The sequence below is a fragment of the Clinocottus analis genome, unplaced genomic scaffold, assembly GCF_023055335.1.
Source record: "Clinocottus analis isolate CAN_PGR_092001 unplaced genomic scaffold, fCliAna1.0.p SCAF_11, whole genome shotgun sequence".
NCBI classification, from domain to species: Eukaryota; Metazoa; Chordata; class Actinopteri; order Perciformes; family Cottidae; genus Clinocottus; species Clinocottus analis.
In genome coordinates this window covers 4311148-4335785 of record NW_027175832.1, presented here as the reverse complement: position 1 = coordinate 4335785, position 24638 = coordinate 4311148, and the positions used below count along the sequence as shown (strand labels likewise).

General features: G+C 43.9%; 3 protein-coding genes across 3 annotated transcripts; 1 reads left to right on the top strand and 2 right to left on the bottom strand.

The window, feature by feature from the left end:
* Nucleotides 1-313: 313 nt before the first annotated feature.
* zbtb41 (zinc finger and BTB domain containing 41) lies at nt 314-6989 on the bottom strand. Its single transcript, XM_068571521.1, has 11 exons — nt 6683-6989; nt 4921-6198; nt 4569-4776; nt 4114-4183; nt 3837-3984; nt 3303-3432; nt 3101-3196; nt 2910-3016; nt 2673-2778; nt 2469-2557; nt 314-1771 (listed from the first exon to the last, which is right to left on the bottom strand). Exons 2-11 carry the CDS (start codon nt 6164-6166, stop codon nt 1137-1139), a joined length of 2835 nt encoding a protein of 944 aa, XP_068427622.1. The 5' UTR covers nt 6167-6198; nt 6683-6989; the 3' UTR covers nt 314-1136.
* Nucleotides 6990-8339: 1350 nt separating this feature from the next.
* On the top strand, nt 8340-15970 carry LOC137802405 (protein crumbs homolog 1-like). Its single transcript, XM_068600234.1, has 9 exons — nt 8340-8396; nt 8781-8940; nt 9033-9755; nt 10935-11485; nt 11602-11767; nt 13258-14176; nt 14296-14337; nt 14473-14595; nt 15161-15970. The coding sequence occupies exons 1-9, from the start codon at nt 8340-8342 to the stop codon at nt 15405-15407; spliced, it is 2988 nt and encodes a 995-aa protein (XP_068456335.1). The 3' UTR covers nt 15408-15970.
* Nucleotides 15971-18181: 2211 nt separating this feature from the next.
* Nucleotides 18182-23479, bottom strand: LOC137782043 (sentrin-specific protease 5-like). Its single transcript, XM_068571124.1, has 11 exons — nt 23337-23479; nt 21624-22737; nt 21424-21529; nt 20867-21014; nt 20688-20735; nt 20359-20436; nt 19921-20058; nt 19731-19814; nt 19568-19618; nt 19331-19470; nt 18182-18726 (listed from the first exon to the last, which is right to left on the bottom strand). The coding sequence occupies exons 2-10, from the start codon at nt 22381-22383 to the stop codon at nt 19360-19362; spliced, it is 1524 nt and encodes a 507-aa protein (XP_068427225.1). The 5' UTR covers nt 22384-22737; nt 23337-23479; the 3' UTR covers nt 18182-18726; nt 19331-19359.
* Between the last annotated feature and the right edge of the window lie 1159 nt (nt 23480-24638).

Sequence of the window (24638 nt, the reverse complement as noted above, 5' to 3'; positions counted from 1 at the left end):
TTTGCAGTTTTTGAGTCTAAATGATCCCAATTTCATCTCTACAACTTTGATCCATATCCACATTCTGCTGCTCAGGGACACGAGACTCTTCCAGGTGGGGAACGTCCTGCCCGTCTGTCATCTTATGACTCCAAAACATCAATATTTTCAAATAGATTTTATTGTTGATGAGACAAATTTCAGAATATGAAGATTACCGGTTTGAAATGTAATTATCCAACAAGTCACTGAAAACAAATGTCTGCAACTGCCACATCATTCAGTCCACTTTGTCTCTCTTTATTTCTAAAGAGATATTTCAATGAACAAGTCCTTTCATTTTTTAAATCAGATTTTACTGATTCATTGCCTGTATTTAAAATAAGGTTTTTACGTACATTGACCTCTGATCATTGGACGCTGAATGAGTGAAACACACAATTACAACCTGTTGTACTGGCATACATTACACTCCACGTTAAGGCCACAGTTAGTTTACTCAGCATTATAAGACAACTAGCAAATATGTTGTATTATCTTTTGATATTAATTGATATTGAGTGATGGTTTATCATAAGTGACTACAACCAAAATCAAGTTACAACCAACAAAGTATTGCTATTTTTACTGGATAAATTACTCTGATTTGTCCAAATTGACATCAATTACTTTACCGTCAATCAACTGACTCCTTATGAATTAAATAGCTTTAAACAGAAACAAAACACATAAAAACATTGGATATTTTGTGTCACCATAACTCACTGAGAACCAGAGATGGTCCAACATCAGCCAACGGAAAACTGAATTTCTATGGCACAAAAATGTTCCCACACCTGCTTCAGTGAGAGTTATGGTGATACTTGTCATTGTTTTATTTAAGTTACAACAGAAAGAATTAAAATCCAGACAGCTTTCTTATTTTTGTACACGCCACATGAATATACTGTTGCATGTACAGGTGTGCTTTCCTGAGATCAGGCTGAACATCAAAGAGGTTACCCCGTTCTTCTTTCAAATGTAATTATTTTTGCATAATTGTACTGAAGTGTGAGTATATTTTTCTGGTGAATACTGCTGCTTCTGTTTTTAATTTAAAAGCAGTTTGCAGGACGGTGCCGTCCCAGGCTCTTTTTTCTTTTTCTTCTGATGAGCAGTCAGTGAGTGAGATCAGAGTTGGAGATGTTCTGCACAGAGGAAGCTGAATCCAGACCCAACAGCGTGCCCAGGTAGGACTGCTCTCGGGGGTCCAGCATCTGATCGGGCCTCACCGGGTGGACAATGTTGGCGGGCTGAGGGGTGAGGGTGTACTTCTCTAAGAACGCCAGGTCTGTCGCCGCCTGGTAGCTGGAGTTCTGCTGCTGCCCTTGAGCCTGCATGCCCACGACGCCGTGCGTTTGGGCGGAGAGAGAAGAGGACCTGAGGGCGTTGGGGTCGCCCTGCGCTCCGCCTGCCATCTGGACCGGAACTAACGTGACGGGCACGCAGACATTCGTAGGAGGGGGGCTGCTCTGGAGGCCGGACTTGGGCTCAGCGCAGTACACCTTGGAGGGCTCCTCATACGCAACGGAGACTATTTTGTCCTCGGCCAGTGTGCCGTGGGGCTGCGCGGTGAAACGGGTGCTGTGCACGTGGTCGACGTGGTACTTGAGCTTGTCTTTTCTTTTAAAGGTGGCGCTGCAGTGGGGGCAGTTAAAAGGACGAGCGTCGGAGTGAATCACCATGTGCTTCGTCAAGGTCTTCTTGATCCGAAAGGTCTGGTTGCACTCTGGACACGTGTGGGGTTTCTCGCCTGTCACATGAAGACACAAGAGAACGTCACATTTTTCACTCGAAAGATATTTGGCAGGCTATACTGCCAAGTATTTATGGTCATAATCCCAGACTTATAGCTTAAGCATGTTATGGGAGACATGAACAAACGGCACGTTATCGCGCTCTCACTGACTATCCCTGTAATTTGTCACATTGACCAAACACTGCTCAGGGTTATGAGGATAGCATCTCCTCCACTTCATTTTGAGCCAGAAAAAAAAACTGTTTAATCTCCAGCAACCTCCCACAAACGTACCGTAAGACACACAGCATAATGTTTGGTATTAAGCACATCAAATAGTTTCCGCTTGTGAATGTGAAGCATTTTGTTCTCAAAAATACATCCAACCCATCTGTTGTTTGCCTACGCATGCATTTCTATATTAAGAATCCGGACCACCCAAGGGACATGTTGGAGCAGATACACATTTAATTTATAGTTTTTATGGGCTGATTAATATCCCACAATACAAAATCCACCACTGTTATCTTCGTGGGAGAATAGAAAGCCTGACAATCATACAGTCACCTTAATGGGGCGGGGCTTAGTGGACAGACCAATGAGATCACAAACATTTTGCCCCGAAAGCATCTAACTGACACTTTTCTGTTCTCATACATGCAGGGAAAAAAAAAAGTGACAAATATATGCCCCGACTTATTTGCCTCCTTACCCGAGTGGGTCCTGAAGTGCATTTCCAGACTGGACTTTCCTTTAAATTCTTTCTTGCAAACCTCACACTGATGCACAGCGGTTTTATACCTGTGAACAAAGTCCTCATCAACGACATGAAACAAGAACACAGAAGGCAGCTAAAAGAAACCTTAAAAAAAATTTTTTTTTTAAATGAATAAGTGCGACTAATAAGAAAACATACTTCTGCCAAACTTTCTCTCCCAAATGAATGCTCTTGTAGTGGACCGTCAGATGATCATGGCGCCTGAAGCACTTGCCACATTCTTCACATTGGTGTGCTTTCTCACCTGTAACAAGGTAAAGGAAGTACTGACTGGAAACAGCGAAAGGTTTACACTGTTCCACGCCGCACGGTGACAACCAACCAAAGGAAATGTGTGAATGAGACGGAGGAAAATCCAACTGCCGCTCGTCTCACCGGAGTGTATTTTCTGATGTTTGGTCAGGTGATCGTGGCGAATGAAGGTTTTCCCGCATTCGTCACACTCGTAGCGCTTGTCGTCATGGTGGACCCGGAGGTGGAGCCTGTTCAAGTGACAGTTTCCTCGTTAAAAAAAAGGCAACTTGACATTTTCACACTCACATTCTTCAGCTCTCAGCAGGACCCACCTGTAGGAGCTGCCATGGCGGAAACTTTGGCCACAGATGCTACAGAGGTGAGGCTTCTCCCCACTGTGGATCCTCAAGTGCTCCCTCAACGTGGTTCTAGTAGAAGGAACACACATCTCTCAACACATCAGCACAGGGTTACACAATAGTTTTTGCAGTTCCAGTTTTGCGGGGTTTGTGAAGTTTAGAGACGGAGACGTACCGTTCCCTTACGGATTTACCACAAACGAAGCAGGTCCACTTTCTTTTGCCTCCATGTGTGCACTCAATGTGCCTTTTCCTGTTGCCTGTGTCATTAAACTGTCGACCACAAATCTCACAGGGAAAAGGACCTGAGAATGAGAGATGAGTGGTCTGGTAATACTCGAGCGGGGCACACAAGCAACCAGCATGTTTGTTGCAGTATTCTTCAAAACACCAGAGGGCAGACTAACTAAATGTACTGTGATGGAGAAAGAAGAGTGTTATAAGCAAAAAAAAGCCCCAAAATATTACCTTAATACAAGCCCTGTCAAGTTTGAAATGCATTATAAAGAAACAAAAAGGTTGAATATCCTGTGAACAATTTGGCCGGTAAAATATAAACTCTAATGTAGATTTCCAAGACCTTCTCTCATTTGTCTATCCTGCCTTTATCAGTGAACTATTTGTAACCAGCGCGGCCCAATTACCAAGAGTGAAGGTTTCTCTTCAACTGTAGGCGCTGAAGAATGTGTTTCCATCATGAATCTCTCACCTAAGTGGTACTTTTCTTGGTGCTTTAACCTGGCAAACCTAGACTTGAAGTGTTCGTCACAGAAGGTGCATTTAAAAGGCCGGTCCTGGGTGTGCAGGATCATGTGCTCCTGCAGATGAGGCCTGCGGGTGAAGGTCTTCAGACAAACCTGGTTCAGACGTTAAAATCAAAGTAAGCTCTTTACACAGAGTGTAACATGACGGCACAAATACGTGCATCATCTACTTGAGATCAGCTTACATAATCAGGTAATAATATGACTGAAACAAATCCTTACAGCACATTTCCAGCCTTCACTTTTCCTTTTCCTCTTGGTAAGAAACTCTTGGATGTGGTCTGGATGAAACCTGGAAGAAGAGTCAAGATATCACGTATCGTCGCATTATATAATACGACTGCGGCACACACTTCTGTCATCATGTGGATGTGTTTTTTTTATTTGTTCAATACTTTGGTTTATGACCAAATACCCGATAAACTAGGTTTTCAAAATTCAAATGGCACGAGAACTACGCAGTAATAAGACATCTATAAGAAAGCTGACGTTTACTGCAATGATAGCGCGATGGCTAACCAGGAAACGTTGTCTAATCACTAAATTGTGCCTTCAGAAATGATAATTCTCATAATATTATGGGAATTCTACATTTCATTGTGCAGCCTGGCTGACTTTGTGGACCGGAGGTCAGGTTTGTCCTTCACCAGACTGGATGTGCAGCTGCAGGGTCTCACCTCCTGACATGCTTGGCCAGGGTTTTCTTGCTGGCATGCAGTTTGTTGCAGAAAGGGCATTTGTGCTCTTTCTTCTGGAAGGGCGCGTCGCTGGCGTGCTTCTTCTTGTGCACGGTCAGGTTGGACTTGGTGGAGTAGCGCTGCAGACAGATGTCACACTGGAACGGTTTCTCTCCTGTGTGCACTCTGGTATGACTCTCGTACTTCCCTGTGAAGAAATGTGCAAATACAAGACACGGTTATCTGACTGAGTAATACTAGTGATACAACGACTCTTCTAAAGCAGGCACCACTACTATGATAGAGCATTAATTAAACACTAATAATCTAGGTCGTCCTCCACTTTTCCCACCTGCACGGTCAAAGGTCTTGTCACATTTGGGGCACTTGAGAATCTTCTTGCTGGAGGTTTGGATGATGACAGGAGCCAGACCCTCGGGGTACACCGGACTCTGGATAGAGCTTCCTGCCGCTGGCACCACCTCCACCTCCACATCACCCTGGTGCTCCTCCCTTTCTGAATCGAAAACCTGCTGACCAACGCTCTTGTCTCCTGCGCACACCTCGACAACTTTCCTCTGGGCAACCCCGTCTTCATCCAGGTCTCCGTCCTCTTCCTCCTTGTCCACTACATCTTCCTCCTGAGCTGGTTTGGATGTCTCAGTCGCGTCCAGTTTGGGCAATCGGTTTTCCACCATCGACTTCCCTGCTTCTTCCATTCTTTCGTCATCTTGCTCTCTTGGTGATACAGGCCTTTGTTTTTTCTCAAGAGTGTTGACAGTGTGCTCCACATTGTCTCTCTGATATTTGGTGGGTGTCCTCCTCCGGCGAACGGATCTCCGCGTGCTGGCAGTTCTCTGAGCTGCCGTCTCCTCTTTCTCGGTCGAGGTTTCCTGGTGTGCATCTGCGTGACTCTCATCCACGTGGTTCTGCGGGGCGTTTTCAGGGGTAAACTGGCGACTGCACATGGAGCGCTGGACATAAAATGGGCCCTGGCTATCGGTGTCAGCTGCTGGCGAGTCACTGGAGATCATCACCACCTCAGGTAACCCTCTTATCTCACGCTGTGCCTGGATCACACGTACTGGGTCGTTGTCGCCTCCTTCACACAGCAGCTTTAGCACGTCCATCATGTCCAGGAATTGGGCCGCTTCCGTTAGAGCTGGAAGGTCCGCCTCTGCAACGGCGCACTCGGAGGTGTACAGGAAGCCAAGCAGGTGCTGAAAAACAGAGTCCTCCACGTGGTCCAGAGTCACATGTGCTGTAGCGGGGTTCTTCGACAGCTCGGCGTGGAAATAGCTGCTCCCATGGGCCAGCACCACTTTGTGGGCACTGTAGAGCTTCCCACCCACGGACACCGACACGTCGCAGAACCTCCGTCGGGTCCGGTCCTCATTCAAGAACTCGAGGAGCTTGTGACTGTGCTGCCTCATCGCCAGGTTCCTGACTGGCGAGGTCGACTCTGGGGCAGTTTCAAAGTTTGCCTGAGCGTTGGAGCCAAGCACGGCGCCCGGCTCTGGAGCAGATTCATTGCTGGCGCTGGCGCTGACCCGTCTGCTGCGTTTGGGACGCAGCGGATTACAAGGCTTTTTTTTCATTGGAGAGTCTGTTGGGCGACCATCAGTCAAGCCTGAAGAGCAGAGGAATACAATGCTGAAATTGAACAATAATCTTCTCAATGGCTGGGGGGGTTTGATCAGAAATAATAAAACAATGACATACAAGAGGGCAAGACAAATGACGGAGCATGTACATGTAGCTGACTTTATTAACACACTAATAATATTAACAACATGACGCTGACATCAAGGGGACAATGTGGTGAGAAGTTATTAAAAAATGTGCACGAAAAGAGGCACGATTGAGGATTATTGCAAACGATTGAGATACATTTCTCTCATTTATTAAAAGAAAGCAGGGCGAACAGCACTGTATGTTTCCTCATAGACAACAAAGGCCTGCGGGGGATCGTCTCTCCACCTCGGGGACCCCTCACGTCCACGGACCAGCGTGACGGGCGGGCCCCTCCGAGGAGACTGTTGACAAACGACCCTGACTGCTTCCCGGAAATTGACGCGTAACCTTTAATCGGCTCGTTGGAAACGAAAGCTTACCTTAAGAAACCCGCTTTTTTTTCTTTTCAAAAGGCCCGCACACGGCCGTTGACGAGCAACGCGGACAATAAACGCAGCAATAATAGTTGCCTCAGAAGTGTAGCGCCCCACCTTCCAGGCTGGAGAAATATCGGACAACGCAACAAGCCGCGCGCCCATTGGCTCGTGCGGCTTTTGTCCCGTAACGAGCTCGTTTACCGACGAGAACGGAAGTAAACCGTGAAAGCGACGGCGGGAGAAACAGACGTCGAGGTGGCGTTGTGCAATAATTGTGTATTTAAAGCACGAGGAGAGTCAAATACGGATTAAATGCAGAGGACGTGTGGCGCTGCAGCGTCATGCGGTTCACGGGAGGGTTCATTAGACGAGGGCATCATGGGTAATGTAGTCTGACAGATTTATTTGGGGATTTTTATGTTGGAGGCTGCTTTTTGAAATATGTGAAATGCATTGCATTGTTTTACACACACACACACACACACACACACACACACACACACACACACACACACACACACACACACACTCAGCACTATATGAATAGAGTTCAATTACTTCCATTGCATTAACTCCACAGTTATATGTAGTTTACTTATCACTTAACACATCTCTTATGATATTTATGTGGTATTATATATAATTATGTTTCACTGAAATAGTGAAATATATATTTATTTTACTCGGTTTAGCTTATACTTCTGCTTGGTTGGTATTCTCCATCTCCTGGTGCAATATATACCACGTTAAAGTATGTTTAAGTACTTTTATGAACAAAAAATGTATTCCATTTGTATATTTTTATTCCATTTGTATATTTGTATTCCATCTGTATATTTAATATTCTTGTTATTGCTCATTTTTAATTTTGTTTTATTACCGTGCTACTGTTTATTTATATGACATGATTTTTTAAATCTTTTTTTACTTGTGAGCAGTGCTGCTGTAATCCTGCAATTTCCCCACTGAGGGACTCATAGATTAAATTAAAGTAAAAATATTTAATTACCTATTCAACCACCTGTCTTACACTTAACTCAATGCGTATGATATGAGTCTATTCATTTAAATATTTGTGAAAATGCAATATTTAGACAAATAAACAAATCCTGGGCCATTCTGTTGGTAACATTGTAAAACTAGAGCCAGAGAAACTGCAAAAACAAGTAACCTTAAAACAGTCTTATCCATGAGCCGGTAGAATGTTCTTAGGTCTTTTCAAATTAATGATTAGTGATGAGATTCTTTCCGGATTAGATCCACCAGTTTAATTCTTTGAAGGACTGGGCTTCGGTCCAACCACCTGCTGCCGCCAAATATCTGAGGGCACGCTCTGTACACGTGCATCCGTGTGCACACGTGTATTATAAGTTTATGTTGTGTTTTCGAGACGTTGTGGGCGTAGTTCCTTCGACAGAAGGCAGAATTTGTAATACAGAGAAACTGAATTACAGGTTTAGCCTCTGCTCAGGTAAAGTTAAGCATCTCTCACTCTCTGTTTTCACCAGACTTCTGTCCGGAGAGGATTTTTGTTGCTCGAATTAGCCTCCCTGGATGAACCACACGCATTGCCAACACATTTAATGTATAAGACACGGTAAGTGCATTAGCCTAATCCGTCCTATCTGGCTTGCACCGCTCCAAGCATTTCAGCGAGCACATGCATGGCGGAGGAGCAGAGCTGAAGATGGAGCTGCAACACGAGAGCTCCGCTCCGGTCTTTGACTGAAATTAAGATATTGCCAAACATCTATTCATTTGGAGGACTTGTTGAGAACAATGTTGAGATTCAGTGTGCAAGTGTGGATATTATGGTTGCTCTATGCAGGTAATGTTTGGATACACTGTTTTGGCTGAGGCGTCCATTAAGTGTGTAGCGTAATGCACAACATTTTACAAGATTGTATACAGACGTTACATGAAGTAGTTATCATTTCATGTATTTTGATGTTGTTTTGGTTTATCGTATTAAACGTTTAGTTTTCTTTGACATGTTTGTGATTTTGTGCTGAACTTTACCGACATGCGTAGTAAAAAATCGCATGACAATTACTTTTCGTTGACGGATTGTTTTTGAGTTCTTATGTTTTTGCCTCTCCAGGCACTTTCTCTGATGAGGACATCAACGGATGTGAACAGCAGCCATGCCAAAATGGTGGTCTATGTGAGAGCCACGATGGAGGTTTCCAATGCCTTTGCTCCCAACGTCGCCAAAATGGACGCCTATATGGAGGAGAGAACTGCACAACTGCACTTCCAGAGTGCGATGACAACCAATGTGAGAATGGTGGAATATGCCCCTCTTTACTTGTCAATGGTCAGCACACGTGTGTCTGCCTTGCTGGCTTCACAGGACCTCAATGCCAGACCCCCACTATCTTCTCGCTTGAGTCCCGAGGCTTCATGTACATAGAGACTCAGCTTCTAGACCCGGAGGTTCCTCTGAATGTGACGTTCAGCTTCAGGACCGCGCGACCAGTCGGCACCCTGTTGCAGCGCCGAGTGAACGAGCTGCTCCTCAGCATTGAGCTGATGGACGGGCGTCTTTCTCTTCGCAGCCTGAGAGGTCAAGGCTCCAGCACGCTGGTTCAAGAGCTGCCGGAGTACTTGTCCAACGGCAAGTGGCACACGGTTGAAGCATCTCTGGGTGGCGTGGTCAGCCTCATCCGGCTGCTCTGTACCGAAGGAAGCTGCACCGGAGACTCCAGCGCTGAAGTCCAGCTGCTTGAGCAAGCCTCCGCTCTCCCCGAGCCAGGAACAGTCCGTCAAAGCCTCTTCATCGGAGCGATCGGTGGGAACTGGGCTTCGGGCAGAGCAGCAGATGAAGCAGATGAAGCAGGCTACCCGACTTCTTTTCTGGGCTGCTTCAGAGATGTGTTTGTGGACTCACGTCTGGTGTTGCCTGCTACACCGCCGGATGATTCAAACGTCCAGGAAAACGTCACGGTGGGATGCAGCGACGAAGACAAGTGCGATGACAGCCCGTGTCAGAACCGAGGGCGCTGTATCAGCCGGGGATGGAGGAACTACGTGTGTGAGTGCTACAGGCCATATGAGGGAAACAACTGTGCAGAGGGTAAGGTGTTCACTCACACTATCATCGCTGCAAGTCATTTTCAATACAATTTAACGAGATAAATGCAACCAGGAGGTTACAGTTCTCCAATGTTTTGCTGCTATTTTATTAGGAAACCCAAATTAACTTAAGTTACCTCTCAAACTTGAAAATGAAATAGTGGAGCCATGACAGGAAAGAGTCTTCAAAGATGATGATTTACATCAAACCGAATTCTTAACCGTGTAAACAGATGCGTCTTGAAATGTTTCGCTGTCTTTGAAATGCGTGTGGAGTGTGTTTTCATTAATTGCGGTATTCAAATGAAAGTAAATCTCCCGACATAATTACTGCAAGACGTGCTGTAAAAACAGGTATGGGTCAAGTGAAGTTCAACTTCAGTCACGTTAGTGGAGAATACCTCTACGACTCGCTGGACAGCTACGCAGCAGGATAATAACATTAGTTAGAAGACTTTAAAGGAGCTTACAGAGTCAGTAGAAATAGCACCGCGTTCGGCCAAACAGTCAAGAAGGCACCCAGCAACACCTGGACGGAGGATTACAAAAACGTGGGATTCGGGAGCTCACATGGCATGTCTGCCTTCGACAAATTAGAGAGTCTTGTGGATCACGCGATGGAGAAGGATTTTTGTAGCTTGGTTTTCTCCAAAGATTCTTCTTTTCAATGGACAAGAGAGCATTATTCATTGTCAAAGCAAAGCTGGAAATAGAGCTCTCATTAAGTTGATGAATGGTTATGGTCCATAACATTAATAACTGCAGGTATGTACAGTTATTAGCAGATAACTGGCAGATCTGGCAGTGAGGTAGAAGATCAATACAACTCTCATGTCTGTACATTGAACAGGATGCTACAACCAATGGTAAATATTTCTATGAACACATTGTTTCTAATTTAAAAGTGTACAAAACAAAACATAGTGTAAAACCAACAATTTGCTGTTTTATGGGGATCGTGTGCTGGACTCTTCTCTCAGCAGTTGGAAGCAGTAGCTTCCTATTGATGAACAGGCATGAGAGTGGTATCAATCCTCTTATTTGACTCTTGCTAAGAAATTGAAGAAGCATATTTCCCAAAATGTCATACTATGTTTTTAAGACGTAGGCTACTTTTCATCAGGTGTTGTTGAAGTTCTACTTTCATGTCTTTTCCTCTTTCTTCCCTGTGCCCATGCAGAGTACATAACAGCAAGGTTTGGGAAAACAGACCTGGATAGTTTTGCTGTCTTCTCATTGGACGATGACCCAAATGATACTGTGACTATATCCATGTTCATTCGCACCAGACAATCCAGTGGCCTGCTCCTCGTACTGGCCAACAGCACCAGCCAGTACCTCCGGCTGTGGCTGGAAGAGGGAAGGGTCAAAGTTCAGGTCAACAACTTGGAGATCCTCGCCGGTCGGGTTCCGGTCAGTGACGGCCATTTCCATCTGGTGACCGTGAAGCTGGAAGAAATGGTCGCCGTGTTGTTCCAGTCAGCCCAGAGCTGGGGCTCGGTGGCCATTCGCCCCGTCCGGACCCATCCTGGGGATCTGGTGTTCGTTGGCGGGCTCCCGGACTCCAGGGCCTCTGCTTCGTTTGGTGGCTACTTCAAGGGTTGTGTGCAGGACCTGAGGATTAGCAGCAGGCGACTCCAGTTCTATCCCATCGCAACTCCCGTGGAGTCTTACGGCCTGGAGCGACTCGTCAACGTCGCGCAAGGATGCGGCAGTGACGATGCCTGCGCTGTGAGTCATTTCATGGTCTTTAATAAGCACGGTGCACATTTTCATGCCTTATCCGCACTCAGAACGAGGACGCTGAGAAGAGTCTTGGTTTATTTGGGCTGTGTTCTCTCCACAAGGTCAACCCCTGTCTCAACGGAGGCGTGTGTTACTCCATGTGGGACGATTTCATCTGCAACTGCCCCCCCAACACTGCAGGGCAGCGCTGCGAGGAGGTGAAGTGGTGCGAGCTGTCTCCCTGCCCCGCCACGGCTGTTTGTCAACACCGCTCCCGGGGCTTTGAGTGTGAGTGTCCTGAGACGAGGAGCTGTTGTTGCGCTATTCCTGTTTTAGAAAGAACATTGTCCTAAAAATACATGGGATAAAAAAAAAAGGTCTCAAGTCCGGCTAAGAGTGGCTGAGGATAACGCTTTGGATAATATGATGTGTACAGCCACCCTGACACGCAAATAGATAGAGGATCCATAATACACGTGGAAGCCTTTCGTAATGCTAGCCCCTTCCTGATCTTGGTTTGTATCCACTGGAGGGACTCTCCGGTCTCACTGGTGCAGCTCTGATTAATTACAGTGGGAATGATTACAGAAGAGAACAGCTTCGAGGCAGGGATCCTCCACAGGATTCCTGTAAGACGTTGTAATCCCTGGTCAGATTAAGACCACAAGTCTGTGGATGTTCATAATAGCAAGTCCTATGTATTTTCACATATATTGAACATATATTAAGGTTTCTCCCTTTTTCAGCGTTCAGTCGCCCCCCTTTCACTTCTCCTCCTCTTCTCTTTTGTGTGATACATTTTGGAAGTCTTTTTGTGGGTTCGCAATCGCAGCTAAGGACACAATAAGCAGCGTGACGGTAGTTTGCGTTGTCTTTGGTGCACTTTAACAGACAAAACAGACAAGATACTAGTTGTTTTTTTTAAAATATATTCTATTAAAGAATATGCACAATATGGCGACAGGGATCAGCAAACAGGTAATTTCATTTTTTTTTCTATTGCGTGTGTTAATCTGTTTGCCATAATCGTGAATTTTTTTTTTTTAAATTACAGGAAATTAGAGCAAACAAACAAACAAAATACTAGTTTTTAACTGCCACAGTTTGAAGACACTGAAAACACATTTATTAAATCAACGTTACACTTTGACTCGCCGACATGAACATGAAATGTTTTGTCTAAGTTGGAAAAGTTTGGTTAATTTCACGTTTATGTGTGTTTTTGTCTGTATATTTTTGCACCAGTTTGAAGTGAGCTCAGTTTGAAAAAGACAATATTACCATGAACAAGAATGAGCAATGCATCAAAGCGTGAGACAGTTGTCAAGTTATTGCCTAATATTTCACTTTTTGAGTGTTAAATTCTTGATCAATATTAACAAATATCAGTTTTGCAAAACTCCAACTTGTATTGTCTGCTATCATGATGAGTATTAGATTTTATTGAGAAAAACTAAATTAACACTCCCTAAAAATCTTGTCTTCACTGACTTCCTCTTGAATTACCTGTTGTCCTGCAGTGATGTCCAGGTGTTATTTAGGACACTGTGACATCATCGATGGGAGTGGCTACAGATGCTCAAGGCTTCAAATGTCCAACCTGAGAGGGCCTTTACAGCCAGAGTGAAGTGAATCTTTCAAGTTGTCAGAGCTGGGATGTTTATGGGGACTATGTACCGGCACTAGAGTAGATTAAAAAACAAAACAAATGGTAAAACTACAGTTAATAGCACGATTTAATTTCAGCTGATTGAGTCTCTTGCATTTCTCTCCTTCAGGTTTGTCTAATGTGACATTTCGTGTTGAAAGCAGCATTTTGCACTACCGCAGCAACGGGAAGATTAAGAGCGGCCTCGGCAGCGTCTCTCTCAGCTTTCGCACGAGGCAGTCCAGTGGCACCTTAGTGCATGCACAGAGGGACTCCCACGAGCTCACCGTCTCCCTCCAGGATGCTCACGTGGTCATGGAGCTTCAGTCCGGAGCCGGCGAGGATTTCTGCAAGGCGACAGTTCAAAGCAAAGGTCCACTCAGTGATGGCGAGTGGCACACCGTGGCGCTCAGCATGGAGAACCAGACACTCCAGACTTCCAGGTGGATCTTGGCGGTGGACGGAGGCAAGGAAGAGCTAAACATGTCCAAAACAGCTGCGGGGAACTTGGATTTTCTTCGGGAGGGAGCAGACATTTTCCTGGGAGGGCTGAGCGTGGACACCGGGTTGAACCTAAGTGGCTGTCTGGGCCCAGTGGAGATTGGAGGCCTTCCTCTCCCGTTCTACTTGAACACAGAGTTGAGGCTCCCCAGACCTCAGGAGGAGCAGTTTGTGATGACGCCGGCCAATGTCGGCCCACGACACGGCTGCCGGGGAACCAGCGTGTGTGCACACAACCCTTGTAATAACCAGGGTGTGTGTGAGGACTTGTTTGACCTGCACCGCTGCACATGTCCGCCCGAGTGGACGGGGACACTTTGTCAAGACCTAACAGACGCCTGCTTCTCCAGCCCGTGCATCTACGGCAGCTGCATCAACCTGCACGAGGCATTCGAGTGTGCGTGCGAGCCGGGGTACGGTGGATTACAGTGTGAGGTGGAGGCTGATATGTGTGAAAACAGCAACTGCAGCCAAGGCGCCTCGTGCCTCAAAGGTTTCAACGGCTACACCTGTCTCTGCCCTCAGAATCTGACGGGGGAATACTGCGAGTGAGTTCTTCCACATCTGCCAATACCTCATATGACATAAAACGTACGGTAGCATCCACCTGTAAGTGGAGGATGAGCTCAAATTGCAGGGTTGTACTGATTTACAAACTCTCTTCCAGGAAGAAACTTCCTGAAATCCCATGGTACATTGAGACCAATCCGTAAGTGCTTTGACATGAAATATTAAAAATGAATCCACTTTCGTTGTTTCCCTGAACCCAGTAAACATTGAATCCACCAGTGTCAAGCTGGAGGCTGTTGACATGTCATGATGCGGCCTTTTATTTGACTTTTAGACTTCCTCAGTTGCCTGTGTCTACGTGCGCGGGTACAAGATGGAACTACAGCTGCTTTAATGGAGGAAACTGCTCAGAAGCCGATGACAGCTGTTACTGCCTGTCTGGATTCTCGGGACAGTGGTAGGACATGCGTCATTGTATTCAATCCTCTCTGCTGACCTCAAGGTTTCTCAACCCTTGGGGTCAGAATCTAATGCCACACAGACTTGATGTTGAAACAATGAACTGGAATAGTTTTATAGGTTTTGAATACATCATATTCAAACATAACTAGCATGAAATGAATTTGTAAAAGCTTGTCAAATCCCAGATGGGCCTGTTCTGAACAATGTTTTGATATGTTGACATTAATATATTAACTTGACAAACCTACAGAAAAGGATTACCTACGTTTGTTCCCCTCAGTTCACCAAAGAGTTGTTTGTATTATTCGGCCTTGACAGACATAAAGTTAACTTCACCCTCTCTGCTCTTATCAGTGTTGTATTTAGATGTAGCAGGAAGCTGTTTTCAGCACAAATAAACTCTAAAAACTACCTGTATGCTGCCTGTCCAGCCCCAAACTGCAGACAGACCCAGTCAGCATCGACCTGGAGCCAGATGTATACATATACTTCATTTCGAGAGTTGTTTGTTCTTGTTTTTGTTCCGCATATAACCCCTGCTGTCCTACGTTTCCTTGCAGGTGTGAGAAGGATGTGGACGAATGTGCCTCGGACCCGTGTATGAACGGAGGCTTCTGCATCAACTACGTGAACAGATTTGAGTGCGTGTGTGATATTAATTACTCGGGGACACACTGCCAAATGGACATCAGTGACTTCTACCTGTACCTTTTCTTGGGCCTGTGGCAGAACTTCTTCCAGCTGGTGTCCTACCTCATGTTACGCCTTGACGACGATCCCGAAGTCGAGTGGGCGATCTACGATTAAACCCGCGGACTCTCTGTTCGTGTCAAGTCGGACTGAACTTGGTCGAGCGAGGGAGTCACACTGATGAACACACTTTAAACCCACTGAACATGTCACGTGTGATCAGGACCCTGCACACAGAGCATCAGCCGGTCTGTGAGGCTTCACACTGAAGGACACATCCACATCATCCATTTGGTGAATTCAGCTTCAGTTAAACCCATGAAAGTCATTTTTTTCTGATCCCAGTTCTATAAAAAAAAGAAGAAAGAGTTCATAAGAAGAGAAGAGGAACAGTTGCAGTAAATATACATGTTGTATGAAACTGTTTTTATTGTATCTAGTGTCGTGACGAGGACAGTTATAGACATGTGTATGTTGTGAACAGACTTGTTTGCTAATGAATATGAATCGCTCCATACAGTACATATATTCATATTTTTTAAGGTTCTCATAGTGAAAACCACACGTTAGCGACTTTGTCTCGTGCCTTAATTCTCCACTTTTTACTGCTTTCTTATCGGTGTATGTTTTTAACTGGGTCACACTCACATGCAGATATAATCTACTGGATATGAAGACAATCCCTGTCTGTTGCTAGCTAGTTGTGTGTTTACAAATATCTATGTACCCTAATATAAATGATGCGGTGCATACAGAACCTGATCTGTACGATGAAGACATACAATAAACCTTTGTGCGAACAAACAAAAAACAAATAAGTTGGACACAGACTCCAAAGTGCCAATTTAACTGTCTTTGCAAACAACACACACACACACACACACACACACACACACACACACACGGCTTCTTTCCATTCATCTGGTGCTAACAGATAAACTATACTTCATTACTTCGGCCTTTTTTCCATTTTATTCCTTCCCACTGCGATACGTCTCCTTCCATGTGCTTTAAATGCTTTTATAGTGTTTTTTTACAACGATTTTAAGCTCCTCTTCCTGCAGGGTTTGGATACTGTTTTGGAAGGTGATCTGGTGATCTTCAGTTGTTTCTATGTGCTGGAATAGTTTGAACTTGAACTCTGGTGTCTCCTCCGGACTTGTTACATTGCTTTCGCTGGAGTTGACATTTGTTTTTGATCACGCTACCAACTCCTTGCTTTCCTGCTACACCTTTATAACCACTCCTGTTTGTTCCAATCTTTTGCATTCAAGTCTCCCTTGAGAACTAAGATGGCTGATTATAGAAATGGTCCTTTAATTCCACATCAGTGTTGCTGGTGTGTGCATACCATTGTTTTAGACCTGAAGGTTGATTTTTGGGAGGTTTGGGAGGGTTTTCAGGGGTTTTGGGACAGGAAATCATGCAACTATCTGGAATTGATGAACTCCCAACTAATTAATGCACTCCTGTTTTCTTTGGAGAGCATTAATTCCACTTCCTGTGAGTGTGTAGCCTTTTTGTTTGCGTGTCCAGAGTTTCGTGTGGACCACAGCAGACTGTTTATGAGATATGGACTCACTACCGGCCAGTTTGGCCTCTCCGGTCTGTCGCCACCGCTCAAGTCGAGAAGACGGATCTCGTTGCCGCTCATCTCTTCAAGTGGTTTTCAGTTTGTTTTCATCAACTCTTTAGCGTGCATGTCTGAAGAGTCTCCAGCTCCCAGATTATAAGGTTTCTTCCCTTTCATCAATGTTTCTGTAACACTTTCTGCCTCACAAGGGATTCCCCCAATGAGTTTCAGCAGAGCCCCGTTGGTCAGCTTTACCTGCCACGACGAGGGAAGACCGAGGTATGTCATGAAACCCTAACCCTAACCCTAACCCTAACCCTAACCACGTCATTTCAAGTCAGAGTATGTCATACTAATTTAAAAAATATAGTAGTGTGTAGAATAAAACTAGTTTTGTATAACTTGACAGCTTTTCATATGTGGAACATAATAGACTTTTCAGCTAAATAAACAGTATTTCATGAAGTTGTAGAGTCATAGTGTACATTGTAATCTTTTTATGACTTGTATCAACCTAAATCAGATTTGACATGACTTTTTTCCAAAAATTACTTGTGATTACAGGAATAAACTGCTAGCTGGACGTGAGCGAGCTCCATCGGTGCGTCTTCTCGGGCGGTGCAGAGCATCCAGCTGCTGTCCTCCACCCGCCTCCACCAGGAACCAGAGGGCCAACGATCCGGCCCCTTAACCCTCGTTTGCTGTTCATTTTTTTTTGTTATTTGGCAGGTGTTGTGGGTCTGTTGGACCCGCTCTATTTGGGGTATTTTAATTCAACACAATCAAACAATGTAACATTAAAATACTCAACAGATGTTTTCTTCATCCCAATTAGAAGCATTATAAACAGCAAATATGGCGAATTAGCTCGCTATCTGGGCTGAGCAGCTCGTTTTTTTAATGTCTATTAAGATGAACTTCATTAAAGGTTCACGCTGGGAGTAGATTTGAACAAAAATCACGTGATGATTTACCATATTTATTGCACCATTTTTATTATTGTATTTATACATTTTATCTAGTTGCCATGGTAAAAACAAAATATTTAAGTCTTTCTCCTACATTCATTTTCCACTTTTTATCTGGAGCACTGCTTTCTGAGCCATGTTTTCTGTTTAGCTGTTCAGGGACACTCCCATACAGTTATAATCTACTGGATATGAATAAAATACTGGTATATATCTCGGAGGTTGTGTATTTACTAATATCTATTTACTCTAATATAAATAATGAATGATCTGCATGTGGTTCAAACAGAACATGATCTGTACGTTTAAAACATACAATAAACTTTGCAAAATGTTTGCAAACTGTCTCCTTTTATTTACAACTTAAACATTATTCCATTGTGCAAACAAACAAACAAATCAATCATTCAGACAACATTTCTAGTTGGACAACTTCACTTTCTTTCCAAACAAAATAGAAATAGCCTTTTTTTTTTTTAAAATCTGCTCCTTACAGGTAAACTATGGTGCAAACAAATGTCAAACAATGCAACACGAGGCTAAATAAATGTACAAATAAAGTGATCAGATATGAGAAAGTAAACAACACACTGAAACCCAGACAAGGACCCCGACAGAAGAGATTCACTTGGTGGGGCGGTCCATTCTGGAAGGCTCTGATGGTGCACTGCAGATGTGTAAACTGCGAGTCAAAGTCTAACAGGAACGGCGTTATTTCTTTTAAACAACATTCCTGACGGATTTCTGATCGTATAAATAGAGATAAACAAAGATTCAGCGAGATCAGCGCAGCTGATATAAGACACTACGAGAGGGTCGGCCGTGGCTCTCGGTGCAGGAAGGCCGTCGAAGAGCTTCTGCTCGTGAGAAGAGTCACGTGTGGACAGTTGATTTCCTACAATAATCACAAGCAGCACACATCACAATGCATACAGACAGTTGTGTTCAAAATAAAAGCAGTCCCACATCACGAGCCAGATAAATCACTCCTACACTGCACGTAGGTTTATAGAAGGTTTAGTAAAGGTGGAGAAAACCAACAGACCCAACATGCTGCTGACTCTGTGAAACTGGATCATTTACTGAAAGGGGCGTGTTCAAAAAAAAAAAGCAGCAGCGAGTTCAATTAGTGAGGTCATTGATTATGTGAACAAAATAGGTGTTAAACAGGTGGCCCTTATTTATGGATCAAGGAAACTGACGCTGCAAATGCCGGCTCAGAAGAAGAGCGTGCTTGGATTAAGAAATCAATAAAAGAGGGGAAAACCTATGAAGAAGTGCAGAAAATGATAGGCTGTTCAGTAAAAATGACATCAAACGCTTTAAAATGGCGGCCAAAACCAGAAAGGCGAGGAAGAAAAAAAAAATGGATCGGACAATCACCAAAATGGCAATTACATTTTCCAATTTTCTGGCTTTGAAACAGAACGTGCAACCTCTCGAGTGCATGTGTGTTCATTGAAATACAATTTATTTGAAGAATGTTGAGGTTTACTCACCTTTTATTATGAACAACATAACTGTAGGTCTATTCATGGAGCTTGCAGTCACAGAGCTCTTTGTAAATCCTCTTGCGTATCTTTGGTATGTCCCTCTGTGAAAACTGCAGTGGTTTTGCCAGAGCAAGGCATCTAGAATACTGTGAAAAATAAAAAAAATAAAATATGCAGTTAGTAAGTGATGAGTTAAAACAATCAAAACACCAGAACTGAAGTCATGCATAAACAAGTCGGTACCTCCAAGACAAAAACTCCACAGTCGTTTTCATTGGTCTGCTGTGGGATTAACTGTGAAGGACGACAGAGGGAGACGAGACATCACCTTCAGCCATGTTTTGAGTTCTTGTGCCACTAAATGTTGTAGTCTATGGCGGCCTGTAAGACCTAAAGGAAGTAATACCTCATCGTATGACACCGCCCAACCGCTTTCAAAATCCGAACGCTTCTTCTCCTTTGCTTCGGTCATCAAGTATTTCAGGATGTTCTATTAAAACAAAAGCATTAAAAAAACAACAACTATGTAAAGCAGATTTTTTACTTGCTACAGGAAAATACACTGAAATGCTTTTGGAAAAAAAACATCAAATTACCCGTGCAACCTTCTGGAGTGCGTTTCCTTGAGAGTCGTAAAGGCAGATCTTCTTTTTGTTAATGTCAGCCGTCACCAGACACCAGTGAACCTCCAGGTGGACGGGCACCAAAAGTAAACTCTTAGAAAACAAATCCACCTGCGAAACAAATAAAGGGTTAAAACCACTAAGCGAAGGTGGCATACTTCTTTTTTTAAACTATGGTACGTCATAATAATATGCAAAAAGTCATAGTATAGCATGTCATGAAAAGGTTTTTGTACAGTATGATGAAACTGTAATCGCGTAATGTGTCATAATTCATCACAGTATAATAATAGTATGCCAATACATGCTATAAAAAAGTAATGATATGCCATAAAAATTGTCAATATTTTATTATAATTTCATTGTTTAAAAATATAGAAATCATTACACCACTTTAAACTGAGACCTCACCTGCTTCGTCCATCTCTTCACACCATCATATCCTTTAGTCATGAGCTGCCTGTGGAAGAAGCTGTTGAAAAAATGGACCTAAGAGGTGAAACAAAAAGCAGATTACAAGCCTTCAATGATTTGTCTGCGAAACATGGGTTAAAAACATAATTGGAAACCAATAAAAAAAGATATGTGTTAAGAAAGCATATACATATATGTTTCCCCAAAATGTGATGAAAATGTAATTCCTTTCATAGCATTTCATTAACAGATGTAAAACATCAGCTATCTAGTGTTCCAACTATAATTAGAAAACTATAAAACACGCCATCTGTGTCGAAGATTACCTTGTGATGCGCAGATTCCAGAATTAATTCTCCATACATGTTCATGACCTGAAGCAGAAACAAAAGTCACATGAAGTAAAAGTTACACTCAGCAATCACATCCAGGCTTTTCTTCATCACGTATATCGTTTCAATCAAAGCAGAAGAGAGACTGAAGTATTGGCGTGTTGGATGATCACCTGGTCGTTGAGCCAGTTCTGATTGGCCAGTGTGGACAAGTCGTCCAGTGTCAGTGTGTGTTTCTTGTAGACCACCTGGAAGGAGGGAACAGTCTTCTCAACATTGGAAGTTCGGTATTTTAAAACTTCTGAGAAGATGATTTTTTTCCTGCACAGACAGAAAAATGAAATATAATTGGTCCCGGGATGAAATCAAGACAGACTCCCCACTTCCTACACCCCTGCTTAGAGCCACTCGGACCACACTAATCTTCAAAGTCCTTCAATTTGCGCGCAAATACACATCTCAAACGTTTTGTGACTGCATCTTGTACGGTTGCCACGCTGGCGCGTTGACAAAATCTGTCCACAGACAGACCGACGTTAACACCTGGCAAAGTACTCAAACCGCCTCTGCGGTAGTTCCCGTTACAGTCGGTGTCTCCAGGACCACATTTAGAAGACAATACACAACGCACGCTGCAATTACTGCTGTAGAGATAAAAGGCGTTCATCATGCTAACAGAGAATAAAAGGATTCAAAACAAGAGGATTCAGATTGTTTTGACAAATTGTACCTGTCGCTGAAATCAGTGTTGAACTTCTTCTCCAGATGCCTCAACACGTCTTTCTTGTGTAGTGGGATGAAACATCCATACATTCTGTAGAAGTCCTCAAGAAATTCTATAAAGACATGGAAACATTTGCATCTCAAAAAGCCGTGAAGAACAGAAATGGAAACAAAAAAAATAGAGTAAGATTATAAAGAGATATATACCATGAATCCCTATTCTCAGTAGGCTGACGTCAGTTTGAGAAGTCTTTTTACTGATGATCCTTTCATCAGTGCCTCCTTTTGTAGCCTGGTCCTGACCTGGAGTGAATAGTCCTGATGGGCCGTCAACCTCGAGCCTCTGAACTGAAACCATTGTTCTCGGTTCTTCAAAATGTGCAGTTAACACACATGCGTCGCTGTCCGTACGCAACGGCAGTTTGACAGTGCGAGAACATTTCAAAGGGTCCGTTTTAAACGGCACCGTGGCCGCGGGCGCAATTTGACGTGTGTCACCCGCAGAAACATTGGTGTCCATCACCGAATTGTGCAAGGAAGTGGAAGCAATTAACGTTTCTGACCGACTGACAGAGTCACAAAGCTTCAGCAGGGAGTTCTGCCCTCTGTGCGTGTCCAATGCTGCTGTATCACATCCAAGAGGTGACACAAGAATTGGTGTTCTGAGTGAATTTTCTCCGTCTGGTGTGTGGTGCCTGGGGACTTTGCTGTTATCGGTCTGGGAGTGTGTATTTTCACTGTGGCATGGGCCAGAGCTGAACCCACGAGCTTTTCTCTTTCTCTTTGCTCTGAATATCCCCAAACAACATTTCTCCCTCCGCTTCCTCCACATCCAAAGCTGTAATTTACAAGACATACGCCTCTTGGCTCGCCTGGAGTGATGAGAAACTCCCTTGACTGAAGACAGGAGTTCCTTTTTTTTCATGAGGTATTTTGCTTTTCCCCGGTGGCTCCGTTGTAGGTGCATCTGGGAGAGGTTCGTTAGATCGAACGATGGAGGGTCACATGAGAGCGTTACGGGTATCTTTTCAACTGCTGGGAAAGCAGGTCTAAGTTCGCCAGCTCATGTGCAGCAGAGCTGAAACAGGATTCTATGTTGTCTCGGCCATGGTCCATTGTCTCCAATGTCCGCTTTAGAAATAGATCTAGATTCCCTTGATAGTTCAAGTCAGCTGAGCCAGTGTGGACTTGGCGGATGCTGATGTATTTGTAGGCTCACCCACACCGTAAACGAATTTTACAAAGCTTAAGCGACTGTCCGTGCATTTGCTTCCTCTTCTGACGGCTCCTCCAGTCGAGTCATTCAAAACATGAACACATGCTGCAATACAGAATGGATTTGTTAATATAGACGAAGCTCCCACGCAATTTCATCTCACTTTTAAATAAAGCTACAGAGTTTTTCTGGTCAACAGATTCTGGCTTAATTCATACATTTTAAGTTAACCATGCAATGGTGAACTCTAACTTAGTACAACAACTCAATTCCTGTACTTTAGGGTACAGTCACTTCCCTTTTATCAGCTGCTTGCATGTTAACACATCAGTGACGATAATCAAATGATATGTACGCCATATTATGATTGTATAACACTGACACGAACCCTTATTGTAAAATACTTGAGTGAAACACCTGAACACTTCTTTCACCAAAGCAACAAACTCGGGAACTTCGCTTGCAGCTTTAAAAACACAGCACGCTGTCACGTGAACACAGATTAGTATTTTAAACACGTGTTTTAACCGAATTCAGGAGCTGAGAGACCCGAAGATGACCAATGCATTCTCAAAGGTTGACAATGTTTTCTTCTGGACACGTGTTACAACGCAAACAGCCTTGCTAAATTAGCTAACATAGCTAGCTAGGTCCACTGGCACCACAACTATTGGTAACAAATGGTGAGCTGCAGCCTGCCTTACCGTGACTGCCTCGTTTCCCTCATTGAAACGTCGGAGCGGCACGAACTGTGGTCTCATAAAAGTCCATCATGTCTACTGCCTGGAGAATAATGCACTATTAATGTATCTGTTTGATTCTCTCAACCTACAGCGCACACAGCATCGTGTATACAATACATTGCACATTGAGTCGCGTATGGAACGCGTCACTCTTGTGCCGACCAATCAGATTGGACGGTGGAGTCGCTGTCAGAGTGCCAGCGTTTAGCCATGTTGTCCTCCTCCTCCTCCTCCTCTTCCTCCTTTTCTTCCTTTTCCTCCTCCTTCTTCTTCTTCTTCTTCTTCTTCTTCTTCTTCTTCTTCTTCTTCGTCTTCAGTCTTAAACGGCAGCTTGCATCCTTTTTGTTGCATCTTTCGGTTCCCAACAACTACACTTTCCCCATCAGTCCTGTTGCTCGCAAAAATATGTGTGAAGCACTTTCTTCCCAGCGTACAGGCTCCCCACTCTCGAATATTACTTATTACTTCTCTTCCTTGCCTCCCTTGTCTTTTCATCTCTCCCAGCATTTCTGAACTGTGTCTAGTACCAGTGGTGATGACATGTTGTACACTTTCTGGTGCCTGGCAGTGTCAACAGAGACCGGTGGGACGATTTCCTGTCACATGTATTGTGCTGCGTAGATTGCTGTGTCCAATTCTAAATCTAGCCACTGACACTTCTTTTCTCCTGCTTCCTCCGCTGTATCTTTCACCGTTCACTTCACTCTGAATTGAATGTAGGTGTCCCCCCATTGTCTCCTGGTCCCATTGTTGTTGCCATACTGTGACGATGTTTTTCCTGATGATAATCTTTCCCTCTGCTTTGGATAGCTTAATATCAATGTGTACTTTGTTTTCCTTTAGTGTTTGCTTTAGCTAGTTTGTGCACTTTTTCATTTCCTCTGATACCTACATGGGCCGGTACCCATATAAATATAATTGCAGTGCCTCGTTCTACTGCTCTCGAGTGCATTGACATTATTTCACCTATCAGATCTTGGTGAGTATTGGACTTACCCGCCTTTAAACTAGCGAGTGCTGACATGGAGTCACTGCAAATAAGGACTTTGCCTGGTTTGTACTGTTCCAACTGAATCTAAGGCCAAACACAATTGCATACAATTTAACGGTGTACATAGACAATTCAATGTGTGTTTAAATCCTTCAAAAAAAGTGACTAGGAACTGACGCACACCTCCTGTACTGTCTGTATCGGTTTTGTTTTTAATCTATCTGTAAAAACATGGACATCCTCTGCGTCTTTTTCACCTATGTAGTCAAAGA

Bases quoted from the DNA above. Each gene is read 5' to 3' on its own strand.
- zbtb41 (XM_068571521.1), bottom strand. From the start codon at position 6,166: ATGAAAAAAAAGCCTTGTAATCCGCTGCGTCCCAAACGCAGCAGACGG. The intron at 3,433-3,836 runs GTGAGAGATTCA...TCTCATTCTCAG, and splicing joins CCAAGAAAAGTACCACTTAG to GTCCTTTTCCCTGTGAGATT. The intron at 3,017-3,100 runs GTGGGTCCTGCT...TCACTTGAACAG, and splicing joins CGCCATGGCAGCTCCTACAG to GCTCCACCTCCGGGTCCACC.
- LOC137802405 (XM_068600234.1), top strand. From the start codon at position 8,340: ATGCATGGCGGAGGAGCAGAGCTGAAGATGGAGCTGCAACACGAGAGC. The intron at 9,756-10,934 runs GTAAGGTGTTCA...GTGCCCATGCAG, and splicing joins GGGAAACAACTGTGCAGAGG to AGTACATAACAGCAAGGTTT. The intron at 11,486-11,601 runs GTGAGTCATTTC...TCTCTCCACAAG, and splicing joins GCAGTGACGATGCCTGCGCT to GTCAACCCCTGTCTCAACGG.
- LOC137782043 (XM_068571124.1), bottom strand. From the start codon at position 22,383: ATGCACCTACAACGGAGCCACCGGGGAAAAGCAAAATACCTCATGAAA. The intron at 20,437-20,687 runs GTAATCTTCGAC...TTCACCTCTTAG, and splicing joins TGGAATCTGCGCATCACAAG to GTCCATTTTTTCAACAGCTT. The intron at 19,619-19,730 runs GTATTACTTCCT...CGTCCTTCACAG, and splicing joins GGGCGGTGTCATACGATGAG to TTAATCCCACAGCAGACCAA.